The sequence below is a fragment of the Diadema antillarum genome, unplaced genomic scaffold, assembly GCF_040938485.1.
Source record: "Diadema antillarum isolate AM-2024a unplaced genomic scaffold, OU_Dant_1.0 seq00000170_RagTag, whole genome shotgun sequence".
Classification (NCBI taxonomy): domain Eukaryota; kingdom Metazoa; phylum Echinodermata; class Echinoidea; order Diadematoida; family Diadematidae; genus Diadema; species Diadema antillarum.
The window spans coordinates 1,138,325-1,156,583 of NW_027271239.1; the positions used below are offsets into that span (position 1 = coordinate 1,138,325).

At 38.5% G+C, this 18,259-nt stretch overlaps 1 protein-coding gene across 1 annotated transcript in view; it reads right to left on the minus strand.

The window, feature by feature from the left end:
• Positions 1 to 12,483: 12,483 nt before the first annotated feature.
• The window catches only part of LOC139728245 (RAB11-binding protein RELCH homolog), a 40,539-nt gene continuing 34,763 nt past the window's right edge, over positions 12,484 to 18,259 (minus strand). The window contains exons 23-25 of the mRNA XM_071639206.1: positions 17,960 to 18,015; positions 15,830 to 15,983; positions 12,484 to 12,942 (exon numbers count right to left, since the gene is read on the minus strand). Coding sequence (XP_071495307.1) covers positions 15,830 to 15,983; positions 17,960 to 18,015 — 210 coding nt within the window. The 3' untranslated portion in view covers positions 12,484 to 12,942. The remainder of the gene's footprint in view (positions 12,943 to 15,829; positions 15,984 to 17,959; positions 18,016 to 18,259) is intronic.

Genomic DNA, 18,259 nt, shown 5'->3' on the forward strand with positions numbered 1-18,259 from the left:
TAAACAAAAAATGTGTTTCGTTCATTAAATAAAAAGAAGTTAAAAAGAAACATTTTGACCCCTATAGATGACCTGTAATCTTTAAGAAGCACAAAGAATGTGATATCACAATGTAGAAAATTGTGTATATTGATGTTTTAATATGATACCAGATACTTGAGATTTGAGCATTTCTATCAAATGCTACAAGCTTGTAAACAAAATTCCAGGATTTTTATTGAGCATTACCATTGGAATGGCTCTGGAGACCACACCACAAAGATAAAAATAGCAAGTAGATTCTCATTTAAATACTAGTTGTCAAAGCTATTCAGAAAACCTAACTTGAAGTTGTGGGGGGGGGGGGGTTACTATGGTGGCTCATGGACTACAGGGTTAGGAGCTAGTAGGGCAGCTGTGGACAGTTGCTGGGGAAATGTGTTTGTTTGATCCACATGTAGCACAATTCCATTCTATTTTGCTGTACAATTGTATCTTCATTTCTACAGTAATCAATTACAAAATGAGATGCTAAGTCTTATCAACTTTTAATATTTACTTTCACTGTGGAAAGAAAAAAGTACACAGGGAAAGAAGTACTTTATTGTGTCAAAATTATGAACATACTCTGTTAAATATAATACAAGTTAAATTACTGTCCTTGTATTATATTAATGGAACTGAATAAATATTGGGGGGGGGGATGTGTGTGTGTGTGTGTTTGTGTGATCATAGAGACAGACTCTTTTATGTGGGGCCAAACAAAATTTTTACGTGGCACCAAGAAATTGTGAAAGAAATGGAACAAATCAAAGTCATCATTTGTTGTCACCAGGCATGCATGTATATATTAAGTCATCATCTCATGTAAGAGCGTGTGCAAGTTTTGAATATTGAGTGTTATTATTGTAACTACACCTATTTAGATAATTTCTCTGTGTACATACATAGTAAATGATATGAAATTCATGCCTCTTGATTGTTCATATGCCATTAAGTATCAATGACTGGTTCTCTCTGTAGATTTGAATTCATGAGTCATACGAGCGTGTTGTGCAAGGCATGGTACTATGGTGTCTTCATGTGGAAGTGTGTCCTACAATGTCCAGATTAAAAGTGCAACAGAAGATTAATTGGTCTCATTATCAGAGTATGCCACCAGCCATTATCTACATGTATTACTGTACAGGTATTTATATTAAACCCTGTATCCGTACTGTACAATGTCATTATCACACATGATGTGTACATTGTGTATACTATATAAAGAACAAAACAAAAATGAACGCTGTTGTGTGCAAATGTTGCTTCACTTCTGCAGTGGATGCGTGTGTGTGTGAAAGTGTGTTGAGCCCAGAGTGAACACATGCATAGGTTCACATACTCTCTGACCACCCCCATAGTGGGGGGAGAATTTTATTAAGTAGCTACTATACAGTTTGACATTTCACAGTAGATTTCTCAGGTGTACAAATGTACATGAATTTAAGTAAAAAAAAAAGAAATGATAATAAATGAATGAATAAATACCCCAAGAAAAGAATTGTACATGTATTAAAATTCCAGACCAGTTGAAAAGTAGTGTGAAAAGAGAGGAGGAGAATTTCAAAAGCTCAAGAGTAAAAAATCAAATAAAAAAATTTTAAGGAATTTATGAAATTTTGAAGTTTCACTAACTTTCACAGCACAGTTCTTGAACAGTCGACATGAATATGCAAATGTTGAGCTATGTCGGTGCCTCAAAACTTGCCATGAATATTGAACATAGAATCTAGGAACTTCTTTTTTTTTTTAATGTTCTAATGCCACTATATCCCAGTCTCGAATCCTAATTCAATTATATATCTCACTGATCAGTACTTTGAAGTTATTCAGTGAAAAATAATATCATTAACACTTGTATAGATTGAAGAAAAATTCCAATTTTGTCAATATTTTGTACATGATCAATTGGAAATTGTGAGGTGATGACATCAAATCATTCATTTGCATACATGTATATATGTAATAACTGTTCCAGAATTGTTTTCCAGAAATTAGTAAAACTTGGCAATTTCATAACTTCCTCAATTCTAACTGAATTTGATCAATATTTTTTACTGTTGGGCTAATCAAATCTAACTCTGGCTTTTCAAACTAAATCTTAACTGGTGTGAAATTTCCCCTTAAACCTGATCAGCCAGCGACATGCACACCGCTTCAACAACATACTATCCCTGAATATTACAGATACACACACACACACACACGCACTCTCTTTTTTTGTGTTGTTTTTCAATAATCTTTATTGGATTTCTATGATTTCATATGACAAACATTCATCTTGAATGTATACACACAATATACTGTAAACGTCAATATTTTCGCGTGATTAATTTTTCGCGCTGAGCGGCTCGAAAACGTATTCGCGGGTTCTTAAATTCGCGCTCCGCAGCAGGTTACTTTACTGTAGTACACATTCACTGCTTTCATCCAAAGCCTCTGCTACATAGCTTGCTATGCCAGCGTACGACAAGCGACGTAGCGAGCGGCTCGACTGCGAGTACAAGCACTCAAATACGTAGTACAGCTGTGACTCTAGTACCGTAGTTACGGGGGACTGTAGCATCAATGCGTGCGGTGCACACATGCATGCTACAGTACACAGCAATCTAGGGTATCGTCTCTTCGCACAGTACTAGTAGCGTAAACATGCCTGTACATTGTACTACGTAGCAGTATCATCGATGAAGCCCACACAATTCATCCCGTTCAAAATGTGCATAGATAATTGTGAAGATATATTCGCGCGTTTTTGAATTCACGCTAGCCGAGCGTAGCGCGAAATCCGCGAAAATTAATGTACCGCGAAAATTTCCACGTTTACAGTATATACAATCAGCAATGTTTGATCACTGTTTGCACATGCGCGCGCACACACACACACACAACACAAACCAGTGGAAATCCATGAAATCTATAGTGTTACTGTTGTTTGCCTCATTGCAAAACTGGACACAATTTCTTGGACCAAAATGCAATATACACTGTATATCATCAAGCATACTGCACTCACGCACACACAAGCCATTCACAAGAGGAAAAACACAAGAAACCATAGATACAATTAGTCTCCGTTTGTCATGATTTTCAGTGTTTAATGCAAAGATGTGGAATGTCTTCTTTCAATATACCGAGACAGACCATTCCGTAATTTCCCCATGCAGCACAAATACACACACACACAGACACTCACACACACAAACACCCAATGGCTTTACCCACACATTCCTGACATTATATATTGTACATTCTATAAAGACATGTACTGGTACTAGTATTCCACTACATTGGAGTACTGGAGAATGTGGCCACAGCTCCTCCTTACACACAAGGCTTCGAACAAGTTGCCATTTACCAGTCATTTCATTCAAATCAAGCATTCACGGTTCCATTCACTAATTTTCCATATATGCGTTTTACCTCCACTTGTTTCGTCAATGCCTGTTGGCTTCAAGACGAGTGGAAAAAGCAAACAACCCCAAAATGTGGATTGATTAAACATAAATGTGAATTAATTAATACATAGAATGTTGTGAAAACACACCGGTACTTGTCTCCTGTGTGCACTTGGCCCCTGACTTTGGTTAACAAGATTTCATGAGGATAAGGCATACATCAACAAATGCATTGTTCTCAAGAGAAAATAAAACAAAACAAAACTAAAAATGTTGAAACCGGCACTCTACTGGAGTGGGGCATATGCAGCATTCTCTACACATGACAATAATAACGATAAGGTCTTCTTTATCCAGGGTAGCCTCTTCAGAGCTGCCACCACTCTTCTAGAGGGAACTGCCATCATTATTACCCTGGAATTGCCAGGTACCCATGTATACACCAAGGTGGAGAGGAACATTGTGGGTAAAGACATCTTGTCCAAGGACATAAGCACTGGGCGGGATTCGAACTCGGGGTCCTCCAAATGGGAGTTGGGAGTCTTATCCACTATGCCACAGTGCTCCCACCACACATGAGCTTGACCTCAGCAAGCACACTGGCACAACCCCTTTAATACTTGTTTAAAAACAGACTGAAGGCTGTGGACGCCTGCTATAACACTCCCTCCTCTCCACCCCCCCCCCCCTAAAAAAAAAGAAAAAAAAAAGAACTAGAAATGTCGCTATGGCGACTGGTATGCCTCCGCCGTAATGCATGATTCTCCTAATAGGTCTATAGTACATGTGGTCATTGTGTGATTACATTTTCACAAAATTGGCAAAATATTAAAATGACATATTTGTCACAAATGTATCGAATGTTCACCTTCCTTGACCTATGTTTAATTGGATGAATAGGAGAGCATGTATTTGGGGATTTAAGAACTTTAACTTCGACTTTGACCCTTTCATAAGTCTACACACTTGAGTAATTTTCAAGGTATGGAGAAAAAGTGCAATTTCTGTATTGAACAGTAAATTGTTATCATTTTCATCTGGCCTTTGATTCATAAGAGAATCACTGTCAGGCAGAACACACATAAATATATACTAAGTTTAAAGATAACTTGAGCCACTTCCGAGATATGGAAAAAAAGTAAGTTCAGCACTTTCACTTGCTCTTTGACCTTTTGACCTTTGACCGTCTTGGCAAAAAAAAAAAAAATCCCTGAGAATCTCTAGTGGGTTATATATGCATACATCAAGTTTTAAAAAAATAATCCTGCTGGCATTGCATAAATATAAGGAAAATAGTAACATTTTGAAGTATTGCCCTTGACCTTTGACCCCTGACCTTTGACCCCATGAACCCCAAATTCCCTAGATAACCACTGCCAGTCAGTACATGCATATATACTTTGTTCCATAAAGATACCTTGAACAATTTCCAAGATACAGAGAAAAAAGTGAAATTTTAACATTTTACTTGACCTTTTGACCTTTGACCTTTTGACCTCATGACCCCAAACTTTCACCAGAGAATCTTAATTGCGTAATACATTTATACACTAAGTTTCAAGAAAATATCTTCAGGCATTGCATAGATATGGGGGAAATAGTGAAATTTTAAGCATTTGACCTTGACCTTTTGACCTTTGACCTTGAGCATGTGCAGCCAAAAGTTGATAGGCACAACTTCACCCCCTAATACACATACATGCCAAGTTTCATTAGGATACCTCAAAAGGTTTTGATAGTTACCCTGTCCACAAAATTCATTACGGACGGACGGAAGGACGGACGGACGGACGGACGGACGGAAGGACGGACGGAAGGACGGACGGACGGAAGGACGGACGGAAGGACGGACGGACGGACAACCCGAAAACATAATGCCTCCGGCACCACTTCGTGGCGGAGGCATAAAAAGGGGCCAATTTCAACATTCGGCATTTCACTGTCTAGAGACCCATGTCATCAAACAATTTGCAAACGATTGCAATGTACCATGAAATTATTGATAACCACTCTGGCAGCTTAGCACCGACAAATTGATGCAAGTATTTTAGCTTTTGCCGAGGTAATTGCAGGGAGGTCACCTCCCTGGTAACTGCAACTTACATTTATTACGACTTGCAAAATAGTTTCACAAATTGGACCTCAGAAAATGACTCTTGCAGTGTGGTTAGACATTGTGGGTATAAAAACAGAAGCATCATCATCTATTTTTAGTATGAACATAGATATAATGGTCGCTGAAAATCTCTCACTTTCAGAATGGGTGAAAAAGAAACGCTCCTCGGTGAAAACCGATTCAAATCACAAAATAGAAATTAAACATCATTTTCTGGGGGCTGTTCACCACAAAACAAATTTTGTTTCCCATTAAAATTCACTGCAATAGATACTGGTGAACTCTCATAAGAATTACAATCTATGTAAAATGGAATTCAATTCATTCATGTGTATCTTTTTGCCATTTATCTGCATTTTGCACAAATCTTTTGAGAAAATTTAACCAAAAAAGTTATCATGCCTCTCTCATGCCTTGCATCACGATCATTATCAAATCGCCGCCATTTCGACACGCAAACCAAACAATAACCATTCATGTAACATCCTACACTAAATTGCTCTGATCAACATACTCTTCAGTATATTCCTACCATTATTGCACGGGTGGAAACATACATGTACAATGGTATATCAAAATAAAAGAAACTTAATGAGCTGACAGCAAGATAACTATAACAAAAATTGATTAAAAATAAAAAAAGAATTTCAATGGAAGTCATATTTTACACTCTAAATTCATGTACTGTACTATGAAAACATGTGGGCATTAATGCTTCTCCATACAAACCATGGATAATTTGGCATAATTTCGAAGTGGGCCCTGCAACGATAGACAATATAATTGGGTCCCGCTGGATTCACAGTGGCCTGTGCTTCCCTGCGAAAAATTGTTCATGCCAGAGTACACAGACATTGCCAATTAAACTAAATCAGCCCGTCCTCGACAAGTTAAAGATCAGAACACATACCATGGGTGGTGCAAATGAATGCTTGTGGACAGGACCCACACCACAGACCAGAAATGAAAGGTATATTTGACCAGGGTAGGGTTAGAATACACTTTTATGACATAGTCAAGTGTGGTTAGATAGCTGGGAGGGTTAAAAAGGGGCTCAAAGATCTCGGCATACACACCCAATCTCTGCACGATTCAGAATTATTGAATCGTCGCAATCCTAATCACTGCTCATGGATCTATAGATTAGAAAGAGGATATGGTCAGAGCTGTTCTTCCTATCTTGTTACTGCCCTCATCTTCATAAATGAATACATGTACCTTGAACTTACAATTTTGTTTTGCAAAGTGTGAATTTTCAACAGTGACAGTAATACAATAGCACTTCCATGTTTTAATGCATACTACCCCCGATCATATCTATTCACTTTTCTAAAAATTGTATACATTTTACGTCACAAGATGGCAACAGACTCCCTGTCAATTAGCGATTCTACTTCTCTGACCTTTGCTACCTTGCTGGTTCTAAACTCTTCGGGTTTGATGACCACTTCCCACAAACTACTTGGTACATGAGGCATAAATGAAATCTGAATACTACAATTATTAGATTAAAAAAAAGAAAAGAAAATGGGAGTAAGAATCTGATAACCGGGCATTAACATGAGCATGAATAATGAGATGATTACTAAATTAGTATTACAGTTCTTTTGGGCAACAGCACTTAACATTGTGACCATACTGAGTTACACAAAACTTATTTATCACCATCAATTTTAGAACGTACGTCGTAAATAAAATCATTGCAAAGTAAACATCATAGCGGTACAAAACCACAAAATTAAAGATTACATAATGTTGCGATGCATCACATAAAATACATGTACATCTGATGCAAGCATGAGCAAATCTAAACCGTGAGGCAGTAACCGATCAATAAGTAGCCTGAAAAATGCCAGGGTTGAGTGTTGAGTGTTGAGTGTTGAGGAACTCTGTTGTCTCATCAGATAATCTCATATATTTTCTCGCCAGGGCTATGAAAAAGGTATCTCTCGTTTTCAGGGAGCCTACTGTTTGTACTACATCGGGTATAGACTTGGCAGCTCTGTATCACATCATAAGACAGAAGTTTTGTGGGCGATAGTTGGCACAAGAGCAATGTCTCACAGGGAACATAAAATCCCTGTTCCTTGACAATGCTCTGTTTAATGTATACCTGCAAAAAGGTGATGGTAATAAATCATTCCTTTTTCATAAGTCACCTTGAAACAACATGAAACAGGGACCATATCTGAAATAATCCAGGAATTATGTAATCTCTACATCATATGACTTTGGAGACAAAAGAAAACATCATACACAACAGCAAATTTGGCACATTTGTCCTAGGTAGCACTTTCCGCTGACACTACTTGGTTTCACAAACAAAGACAAAAATATGGTCCAGTTTTTGAACTGGAAAGCGTCAGGAATTTGTATCAACCAAATCCTGACATTTTAATGTGAATATCTTTGAGTAAACAAGATTCAATTCTTGTTTACATTAAGCGATAGCAACTGAGGAAGGTCTTAAAATTTTAGCTGCTCCCTGAATTTGAGTGTAAACCCTCACTGCAATGTACACATAAAAGAACTCCATTCCACACCTGTTTTCACTCAAGTAACACCTGTTTTCATTCAAGTAACACCTGTTACACCTCAAGCAGAACAATTCTGGTATCCATCATGTAAATGTCACAGTGAAGCCAAAAACAAACACCTTGCTAGTCAACCTGCTACCATGGAAACCACCAAAAGGTTAATGTAAGGAAATCTGCTCTGTTGAAACATACATGTATGACCAATGCCTTTGACAAACAGTAGAATGGCTCACAGGCAGTCACATGGCATACATTTTCTGAGATGAGAACATATAAAAATAAAACAACAAAGAAATATAATAAACTAAAGAGTTTTCTCTCATATGTGGCTGGACAACCACTAAAATAGACCTTCCACACTGTGATGGCACAGTAATGCACTGTAAATTCATACATAAAAGCTTTGTTCTCGTGGGGAAAGACGACATTTCTTGCACATTGTACACTTCTTCAATCAAACAAAATTTACAGATAGAGCTCACTATAAATGTGCATATACATGTATATTCGGAACAAAATGATAAAGGAAATTTGCGACATCATCAAAACTGCTGGCAATGACACTAGGCTATACCACAGAATACAGGTTTGTACAAAATACACATAGCATTCAGTCAAAATTATGACTAACATACAATTCACATTTCCCCCTTTTCCTGGCTTAATCATAGAGGCGTTAGCAAAAGTACTGTTAAGCCCGCCGCACACTATACGATTTTGCTCCGATTCACCGGTCTTAAGACCTTAAGACTAGAAGTGTGACGTCACAGTCTTGCCATTTTCTAGTCGTACGACTGGGTCTTAGCGCCAGTCGTAGAGATTTGACATGTTGAATTTCTACGACCAGTCGTGAGCTTTCAGCCATTCACAATGCAGTAAAATGCAAGCGCACGCAGTGCGCACTACGCGCGCTTTACAGTCGGGTCGTATAGTGTGCGGTGTCCGGTCGTACGACTGGTCTTAAGACCCAGCTTGGCTTAAGACTTTAAGACCAGTCTGATCATGTAGTGTGCGGTGGCCTTTACAGTATAATTGTGCACATTTATTTCATGAAATATGACAGATTGAGTAGCCTGGTAAACTTATCAGCAGGCATTTCCTTTCTTAGGACGACATTCGACACTGAGGGTGCACTTATCTTCAGTACAGCAAACTGCGCCAAAATTTACTGTGCTATTCGTGCACATGTAAGAGAGGGATCTGTCTCCGTGTTTGGAGCATGCCTTGATGGGAACCCTTTCATCCCGCCCTACTCGTGCTAAGTTATGCAAAATATGAGATTATTGAGCGTTTATCAGCAAAGAGGCAAAAACTAGTATAAACGTTGAATTCCTTTATATGATTGCTACTCTGTACTTTCTGATTCCTGTTTATATGAGATTCTTCTGTCAATGTAGGTACTAAAATAAGAAATTAAATTGTAGTTATTAGACAGTATGCTATCATACCTTGATGTAAAAGCATATTTCAGTGTCAACTCTCGAGAAATTTTGAAGGAATATTTCTGGAGGTACGAAAATCTATTTTCTCGGCTACAAGGATTTGGTCGTCAAAAGAGGACAAATTTTGTCATGATAATGTCAGTAGTGTTCTGGCAATGTCAGACATATCATAGCATAATTTGACACTGAAAAATGCTTCCAAACTTGTTCTCTACATTAAAAAAAAATAAATAAATAAAAAGATTTCGATAGTCCTCCCTTCTCGCAAGGCATGCAATATACCTTGGTGTAAAGATGTAAATTTGCATTTGTGAAAAAAAGACACACACATCCATACTAAATGGGATGTGCTTTTATACATACGTACACACATCTCCACAGTGTTAGCAGCAAGGGGAAGGGGAGGGGGGGGGGGGGGTACAGTTTTTGTGAGTGTAAAACATCTGTCCCAGTACGCAGTCCCTTTGGATCTCAATGCCTTGGGGGACCAGTTGACACCAAAATTATTGTAAATTGCTCCAAACTAATGGCAGCCATTTCAGGCAAAAGAGAGCAAACTGCAGCATAGTTGGCTCTGCCTAACATCTCATCATCCAAACTCTTGGAAACAAGACTATCAGTACATCGTCTCAGATGGTGTGGGCATTCATTCTTGTGTTTGTGCACTACATTGAGAGGATTACAGAATCACCACACCAAATTGAAAATATGAGAGAGAACAATTTTGTAATACTTCAAAGAGCAGCGCAAAATGTCTAATGTAAACTAACGGCTCTTTTGAATCTTCTTACAAGGACGAGTAAAAAAGAAGACATTTCAAAAGGTCTACTCAAATTCCATAGATGTTCACAATCTTCTAATACTTTTGCAAGCCACTGGCTGGTTGGCAAGTATTGATTATTACAGCAAAATGAACTGTTTATCTCCACAACTTTTCTGCTTAACACCAACAATCCCACTGAAACAATGAGGTAATATCAGAAGGGGTAAATTCCCTCCACTGCTAGCTGCAAAGGGGAATTCCCTCGTTCTTTGCCTAGTTATCGTCCTTCTGCTGCTGACGGTCTGAAATGGCAGTGGACATTGGTAGACACGGCGCATCCACGCCTCTTTTGTACTGACGAGTTAACAAGTATAATACATGGATGGACTAAACACCTTGTACACAAACCAACTGGAATAATTAGGAAAAAATAGTACATAATCTGTTTCACTGTTGTAAGTAGTACACTTATGGGCATATTTAGGCATATGGGAATGTGATGATATGGCTATATACAACCGGTACATATGATAACATCATACACAATTCAATATTTCATAATGATTCATTGTGACTACTGGACATACAAATTGTATTTCAAAATATATCTTAAGGTATGAAAGTAATGGAAATATGTTTATCATTTTTCAGGTATTTCTACATTATTCTTTTACATCTGCAGTACTTTGCTATACAGTGACATTTAAATCTTTATATGGTAACAATAATACAAACATTCGAATATACAAGCTTTGATATGCAAAAAATTCTGTAATCTATAAACCTACTCGGGGAGCACTTTCTTCTAGCTTTTGCAATATATCTCACAATCTATAAAGTCTGCTGCAAAACAGAGATATGTCCTTGCAAATATATAATGCTGTTTAATAATACATGTCGCTCATTACATTGAGCTGATAGCAGGCAAAAAGCCTCAAAGAATTACACACACAGGGAACATATATCTTCATATGTTGGCTTTACCATGATGTTTCATGGAGGGATCGGTTTTCACACAAATTCACTGTTCTCAGGCCAGAGCTAGCCATGTGATGCGTTCTCATCTACAGACAGAATCAATATAAAGACATCTCTGTGCAGAAGACTCTTCATTATAACAAGCTCTTGGGACCACTAAATTTCCTTATTATATCAGGAATCTCGTTTACGTCAGGTATAAACAGAAGAATATTAAAGGAATGGGGCGCCCATAAAATTACCGTGTAATATCAGACATCTCGCTATAATCATACGACCGCGAAATAATGAGGTTCCACTGTAATCTGTTCATTAACTTTGTACACAAGGCTCCTTAGCCAAATTGTGTTGTCATTCGTAAATCTGAAACATGACCCTCGCTTGCATTAAAGGTGCTGTGCAAAGCCTGCGCAGCTATCGAGAAAGTGTGTGACTCTTTTGTACAAATGTTGAATGTGACTCGGTATTCCCCAATTCATGCCTTGAAAACTCCGCTTCTCAGACTTTCTCCCATCCAAAAACATCTTATCACTTTTGGATCAACGTTGATGGTTTCTCATTGCAATTTTCACGTAGACTGAAAGCCCTTGCAATGTAAATGATTGAATACCTGATACATATCAAAATGTGGACATCTTCTCTTTTTTCCTGCACCAATACTTGAATACATGGAAGGAGAGCCTTTAGCAGATGAATGCCATTGACAGACTCTTTTTGTGTGAGTTCAAGAAATCCACTGGAATAATTAAAAATACAATGCTTCAGAGACTTTTTTATCATTCTGGCAGTGCTAGTGGCCATTGTCTATTTAGTTGTGTCTTTTTGTTCACACAAAATTCAAGTCTTAGTAGGCTTGATACAAAAGTGAGAAGTATGGATGCCAGGGTAACACTCTACTACGCAAAGCCAAGATTGAGTCTGTAATCTGTATTTGTGTGTGCGTTTGTGTTTGACAGTTTGTGTGTTTGTCATTCCCTGCACAAGCACAAGTCAACTTTTAATCGAAATCTGTCAGAGACACAATTCTACTCTTTCACTTCAAAGTAGTACCTGACAAATTGTCCACATTTTTCTGATTAAAATTAATTTACTGCATAACTGCTGAGGGTTTCAACTCTGTACTCCGACGTCAGTCGTGCGCGTCGACTTCATGATTCCATGCATTAATGTCGAATGACATTTGCGTAGGAGTTCGCTCAGGACAACTCCTTCCAAATGATGATCTGAAAGATATGTGATTGCGTGGGACTACTGAGTACTACACCAAGATCAGTCTGGATAGTTGGGAATCTCATTGCACTGCACCCACACAACCTTTGAGAAAATATATCATGAATCAAAAAAAAAGTTTCATCCTGAACTGCAATACTTTCTCATGGGGGATAAAATTCTCCCCAAGTCGAAATTAAAAACAACATAGGAATGCAACCTAATTCATCTGGTTGATCAATCACTTATTCAGGGATTATCCCTACGAGAACAAGGACTGCTGATGATCCACTTTCTGAGAACTGATGGCGTCCCTCAAATTGGCAACAGGTGGTCCAGGATTCATTTCCGCCAGTAGAAGACGCTGCTGATCGCCGATCTCTGCTGAGGAGCTCCCTTGCCGCCACCAGCTGGGCTACCCTGGGGGCTGGGGTGGGCCATGTAGGGCTGGTAGAACGGGTTGGTGCTGGCAGCAGACGAGCTGTGTGTGTATGATGTGTGAGAGAGAGAAAAGGACCTGGGTGAAGGGTAAGCAAGGGTAAGGGACAGCAGGGGGGCAGGGAGAAGTGGTAGGAGGGGTGTGGGGGGTGATGAGTTTGAGCTTGATTAGGTGAGTTTGACTTCTATGGAAAGCTTCTGCAAGCAAGTGCTCGTTAGTATGTGCGTGTGACTGCATACAGCATGCACCTGCAGTGAATATCGGCATATGTTCTAACCACACCAAGCCACACAGCTGCCTGTTAGTATCTAACAGAGCTACTGAACCTGGCCACTTCTATAATGATTAAATCTAGGAAAATCTATTTTAAAGAAAATAGAAGTATAAGTATTTTTAGTGCATTTAGTGGTATATCCATAATAGCTTTGCAATGGATAAATATGGAAGCTGTTGTTTTTCTAGAGACTATGCATCAAAATGTATTGCACATTGAGATGAACAATGTACCTGTAATAACACAGATAGATTCATCAGAACTCATTTAAAACAGAAGATGGACATACTGAACTATTCTGAATTAACAGTTAATAGGCAAAGGTAGCTACATCTTAGAAAATGAATGAATATTTAGGGGATTAGTGGGTTATTCACTAAATCTATCATTGTTAGTCTCATCACAAAATCACAGCAAAGGATATACATTATACTATTATGTTATTAAGTGCGTGCATTTCGTTTCACCAAACATCAACACCACAGGGTACAAGGGGCCTTTGCAAGGGGTTACTAGTTAATGAAACTGTACATTGCTAGTATATCATACTTTCTCATGCGTTGGAGAGGGCAGAACCAGCAGGAATCTAGTACTATAATATCAATCAATCATCTGATGATTGTGGAAAAAACAATTTTTTTTCTTTCTCATTCAAAACTATTGCCCCTATGGTTTGGAATTCTATTCCTGCAGCAATTCTATCACTGTTAAAATGCAACAACACTTTCAAAGGACACTTTTATAAATAGCATATAACACACACAAAAATAGATTTCTAATTAGAGTGAAGAACAAAATGAATGCTTTCCTTTCAACTCTTGTGTTGGGTTAATGTGGGCAACCCATCTTGTTTCTGAATTAATTTCACTTTCATTCACAGTGTACTTTTATTTATGGATAAATAAGCTAATGTCCTCTTTAATTAATGATACACATCCATTATTAAAAGCTTTCAGCAGGACTGCCTACACAAGCCCACAGATTGTGTTTACAGGGTCCTAGTTTCATTTCAAACTTGTCACACTATATCTTTATCTACTCTCGCATTCCCACACAGATAGTACATTCTTATCATTCCTTTGTAGTTGTTCATGTTATTATACATTATTTGACTTTATTAGTCTTTACAAAGAAAATGGAGTGAAAATAAAGTGAACCGAATTGATCTATACAATCAGGTAATTGGTACACTGGGGGGAAAACAAATTGCCACACACGGCTCTCTCGAAGAAACTGGAACCACTGATTGGTACTGGTCATACTCTTGCAATGAAGTGCACTAACACTTAATGAATTAATTTCTTGCATGAAAAGAAGGCATTTTTTTTTAAACAAGTAGGCTCAACATGCAAACGATGTATGGCACAATTTGGTGTCAAAATAGTACGCATATATACACTCCGTCAATCACCATTCATTTTATGAGAGGCAGAATTTCACCAACTAGTTTGAATTCATGCATGACCACATCTGTTTGTTTGTGTATATCTGATATCATTAGACAGACTAGGTAAAAACAGACAAACACAAAGGCTAGCAGACAGAGAGCTTAATAAACATGCATGCTTGTCTAACAATGCCAGGCAAGAAACAAAAAATGCAAAGCCATTTCTGCCATGCACAAGCTAGAATGCTTTAACCAACGCTGCACACTGGCACTGGTCCAACACTCCCTGACCAGTAAAATTCACTGTCGAACCAGTAACTTTTGCGGGAATGGACCAGTAAAAAGTGAAAAAACTGCGTACCTACTGTTCCGACAGACAGGTCGGACTAGTAAAAAAAAAATGGGTTAGTGTGCAGCCCTGCTTTAACATGCATCGTGCACTGCCATCAGTCTACTAAATTGTACTGGTCAATGAATGACGGAATTAAGACATAGGTTTTTAACTCCCATCCCCCCACCCCAATAAGAAATTAAAAAAATCAAAGCAAAAAAGAACAATTCTTAAGAAAAAAATGCACATTTGAACTGCACACACCTTCAATGTGCTTGATATAAATTTGAAATGAGAAGTGACTGAATTGTAAGTTGATATTTGAGCTTAGTATCTATTACCACAAGTAAAATCATCCCTGTACTGTACATGACAATCTTTTTGTCAATCCTTACTTCTTTCTCGCCTAGAGTCATCACACTTCATTTCCACAAAAAGGATGAAATTTTGTTACAAAACTTACTCAATATCTTTCATTTTTACAGGTTTTTTTTTTCCGTGACGAACCATTATCAGTGATTCTGACTTGGATGAATGACTTTCAGAAGACAACTAATTATGAAACAACAAGATGCCAAAATTTCATAATACAACACCTGCAAATTGTTCCCACTTTAATATGAACCTTCCTATTTCTTTGGAAAGAAGAAGCTTCATTCAACATTGCGTTCCAATTTTTGTCAACACCTGCTGATAGTGATGTATTGGAGATGGGCATAACTCCTATGTTTGCGTCATTTTCTCCCATATCTTCCTGTTTGCTGAATTTTACGGTTGACACGGATCTAATGCTTATGCGCAAATTTTCTACACTACAAAGTGCAAACTGGCCAAGTTTCCAATGGTTCTGTTTTACAAATTTGCTTTCTTTTTTTTCTTTTTCCTATTACAAAAAGTGGCAAATTCTCAGCATGCAGGATACGGAGTGCTCCCTCACTCATTCTGTTGAGGTCTTTTTCTTGCGGGCGAAGACGTTGCCCATCTTCGTCTTCTGGGCGCCAAACTTGTTAGCGATGGACTTGCGGGCGTCCTCGCCGAGGTGCGCCACATGGCCCTGGATGTTTTGCGCCATGCTGTTGAAGGAGCCGGTCCTGATAGACACGCAGCCAGGACCATTTAGAAGGGGGATGGGGGATTGGGGGAGGGGAAATGGGGGGGGGGGGGGGTGGAACAAGAGGTGGATGGGTGTTGGGGTCCATTAAAGGAGCGATTGGTGTTTTCCATTTGTATGGAGCAAGGGCCATTTAGAAGGGGGAGGATGGGGAGTGGGAATGGGGGTGGAGGATGAGGCGGATGGGGTGGGTGGTACGGTCCATTAAAGGGGCAATTGGTATTTTCCATTTGTTTCGTTTCAAAGAAAAAGACAAAATGATTGGAATAATTTTCATGATTATGACAGAAAACACGGTCACAGACACAAGGAATTGAATTGGGTAAAGTGAGATTGTTTGTAGACCCAAAATGCCCAAGGATTATTAAAAGAATAAATTACATGTATAATGAGGCACGAGGAACACAGTGGAAAGGAATCAGCGATCACAAATAATGATTTAAATGTGTACAAATATGAGAGACATAATACAATACAATGAACATGAAATTCAAGACAATTCACAAAATTTGCATAGAATTATTTAAATCATATATATATCCACCATGACAGATTGATAGACAGATGGACAGACACAGAGGCAGACAGACAAAAAGAAGCATATGGACATAATGATTGAAAGAGATGTGGATAGATACATTGAGGAAGGGAGAGATAATATCACAAAGAAAAAATACGGAAGAAAGAAAGAGCAAAGAAACAATGAGATAAAGAGACACATGTCAAATGAAACAAAGAACAGAAGAAGGAAGCAAAGACAAATATGGTGATTGGAAAATGAAAAAATTTGGTGAAGACCAAGCTCAAATGTGGGTTTCAAAGTGATGTGGTGTAGGGGATTTACACGGACAAATGGAGGCAATGGACAAGGTAAGGTGTTTGGAGGGAAAGAGAGGCAGAGGAGAACAAACAAGAGAATGGAAGAAATAGATTAGTGGATTAGACAACCCTCTTCATGAATTGCAAAGTCAGACATGACTTCTTGGTTCCTACCACCATTTCTCAATTTCAAGAAATGTTCAGCTGCTAGCTCACTCTCGTTACTTCATCATGAAACATACATGTAGGACGAATACCACACATGACTATTGCAAACTTGCAATCAACTACTTTTGATTTTCTCAGACAATCAAGCTTGGTGTGCCCTCAAGTTAACAGAAAAGTCTACAACCAACTGTGATTGGCATTCATTAATTTCATTTCAAAGTCCATTTTGTTCTCAGATGGGCTGCTATATCCAAAGCGGCATTTTCCCAACACCTACTAAATCATAAAATTGATACTTGCCATTAGCAGCTCAAACTATGATGTGTTAACAGCCTAAAGTCATGTCTTTCCTTGCAACCACAACATACATTGTACCTCGACAGTACCCGATATCAATGGACACATTCGAAGACGATACACTACGTTATAATATGAACTAATCTACACACACGGGAGACGTCACTGCAAACACTCACGACAGTCTCTGTGGTGTAGAAACACACAGGATTTAGCGTATACAGGGTGGCTATTTGTATATTAGTCTAGTGGTTCCAACACAAACAGACATCATAATCACAGCAGTCAACATCTACAGAATACAATACAGGGAGCCCATCACTAACAGACACTGTACAGCAGACTTTCTCACAATGTATGTGTGAATAACTACTCTTATCTGATGGCATACACACCCGAGTACTTCAGTTAGGTACAGTTTGCATCAGGTCTCTTACACTATTCCCAGACGTTTCAATCTTCACAGGCAGCCAGGTGTCATTGTATATAATCAAGTCTTGAAACGACATTGTCATACTGCTCGCTTTATCTCATGATCAGATATGCACATGTGTATGCATAGGTAGCCCTCCCTGTGGGGACATTTTTCGGTGAAACACTCCATGTAGTGATCATTACGTCCAGGTGACTGCTATCAAGAGATGAGTTGTGCCACAGATGCTATCTACTTACCTCTCTTTGCCTTGAATCTTGGATTCAAAGTCTTTGATCATGGACGAAACCACTCCCTGCATATCAAGACAGTGAGAAAAAGAAAATGAATGTAGCTTTAATTCAACATCTTCATCTTGATAGCAATGGGCGGAGGTAATAAAAGATACACTGGAATGATTTAAAGGGATAATACAGTGTTTGCCAGAGAGCTCATGAAAAGAACCACCTACAGTTCAACCTCGATTATCCGGCCATGTCGGGACCGGCGCTCATCCGGATAAGCGAATTGGCCGGATATGGGAGACACAATGTCAATGT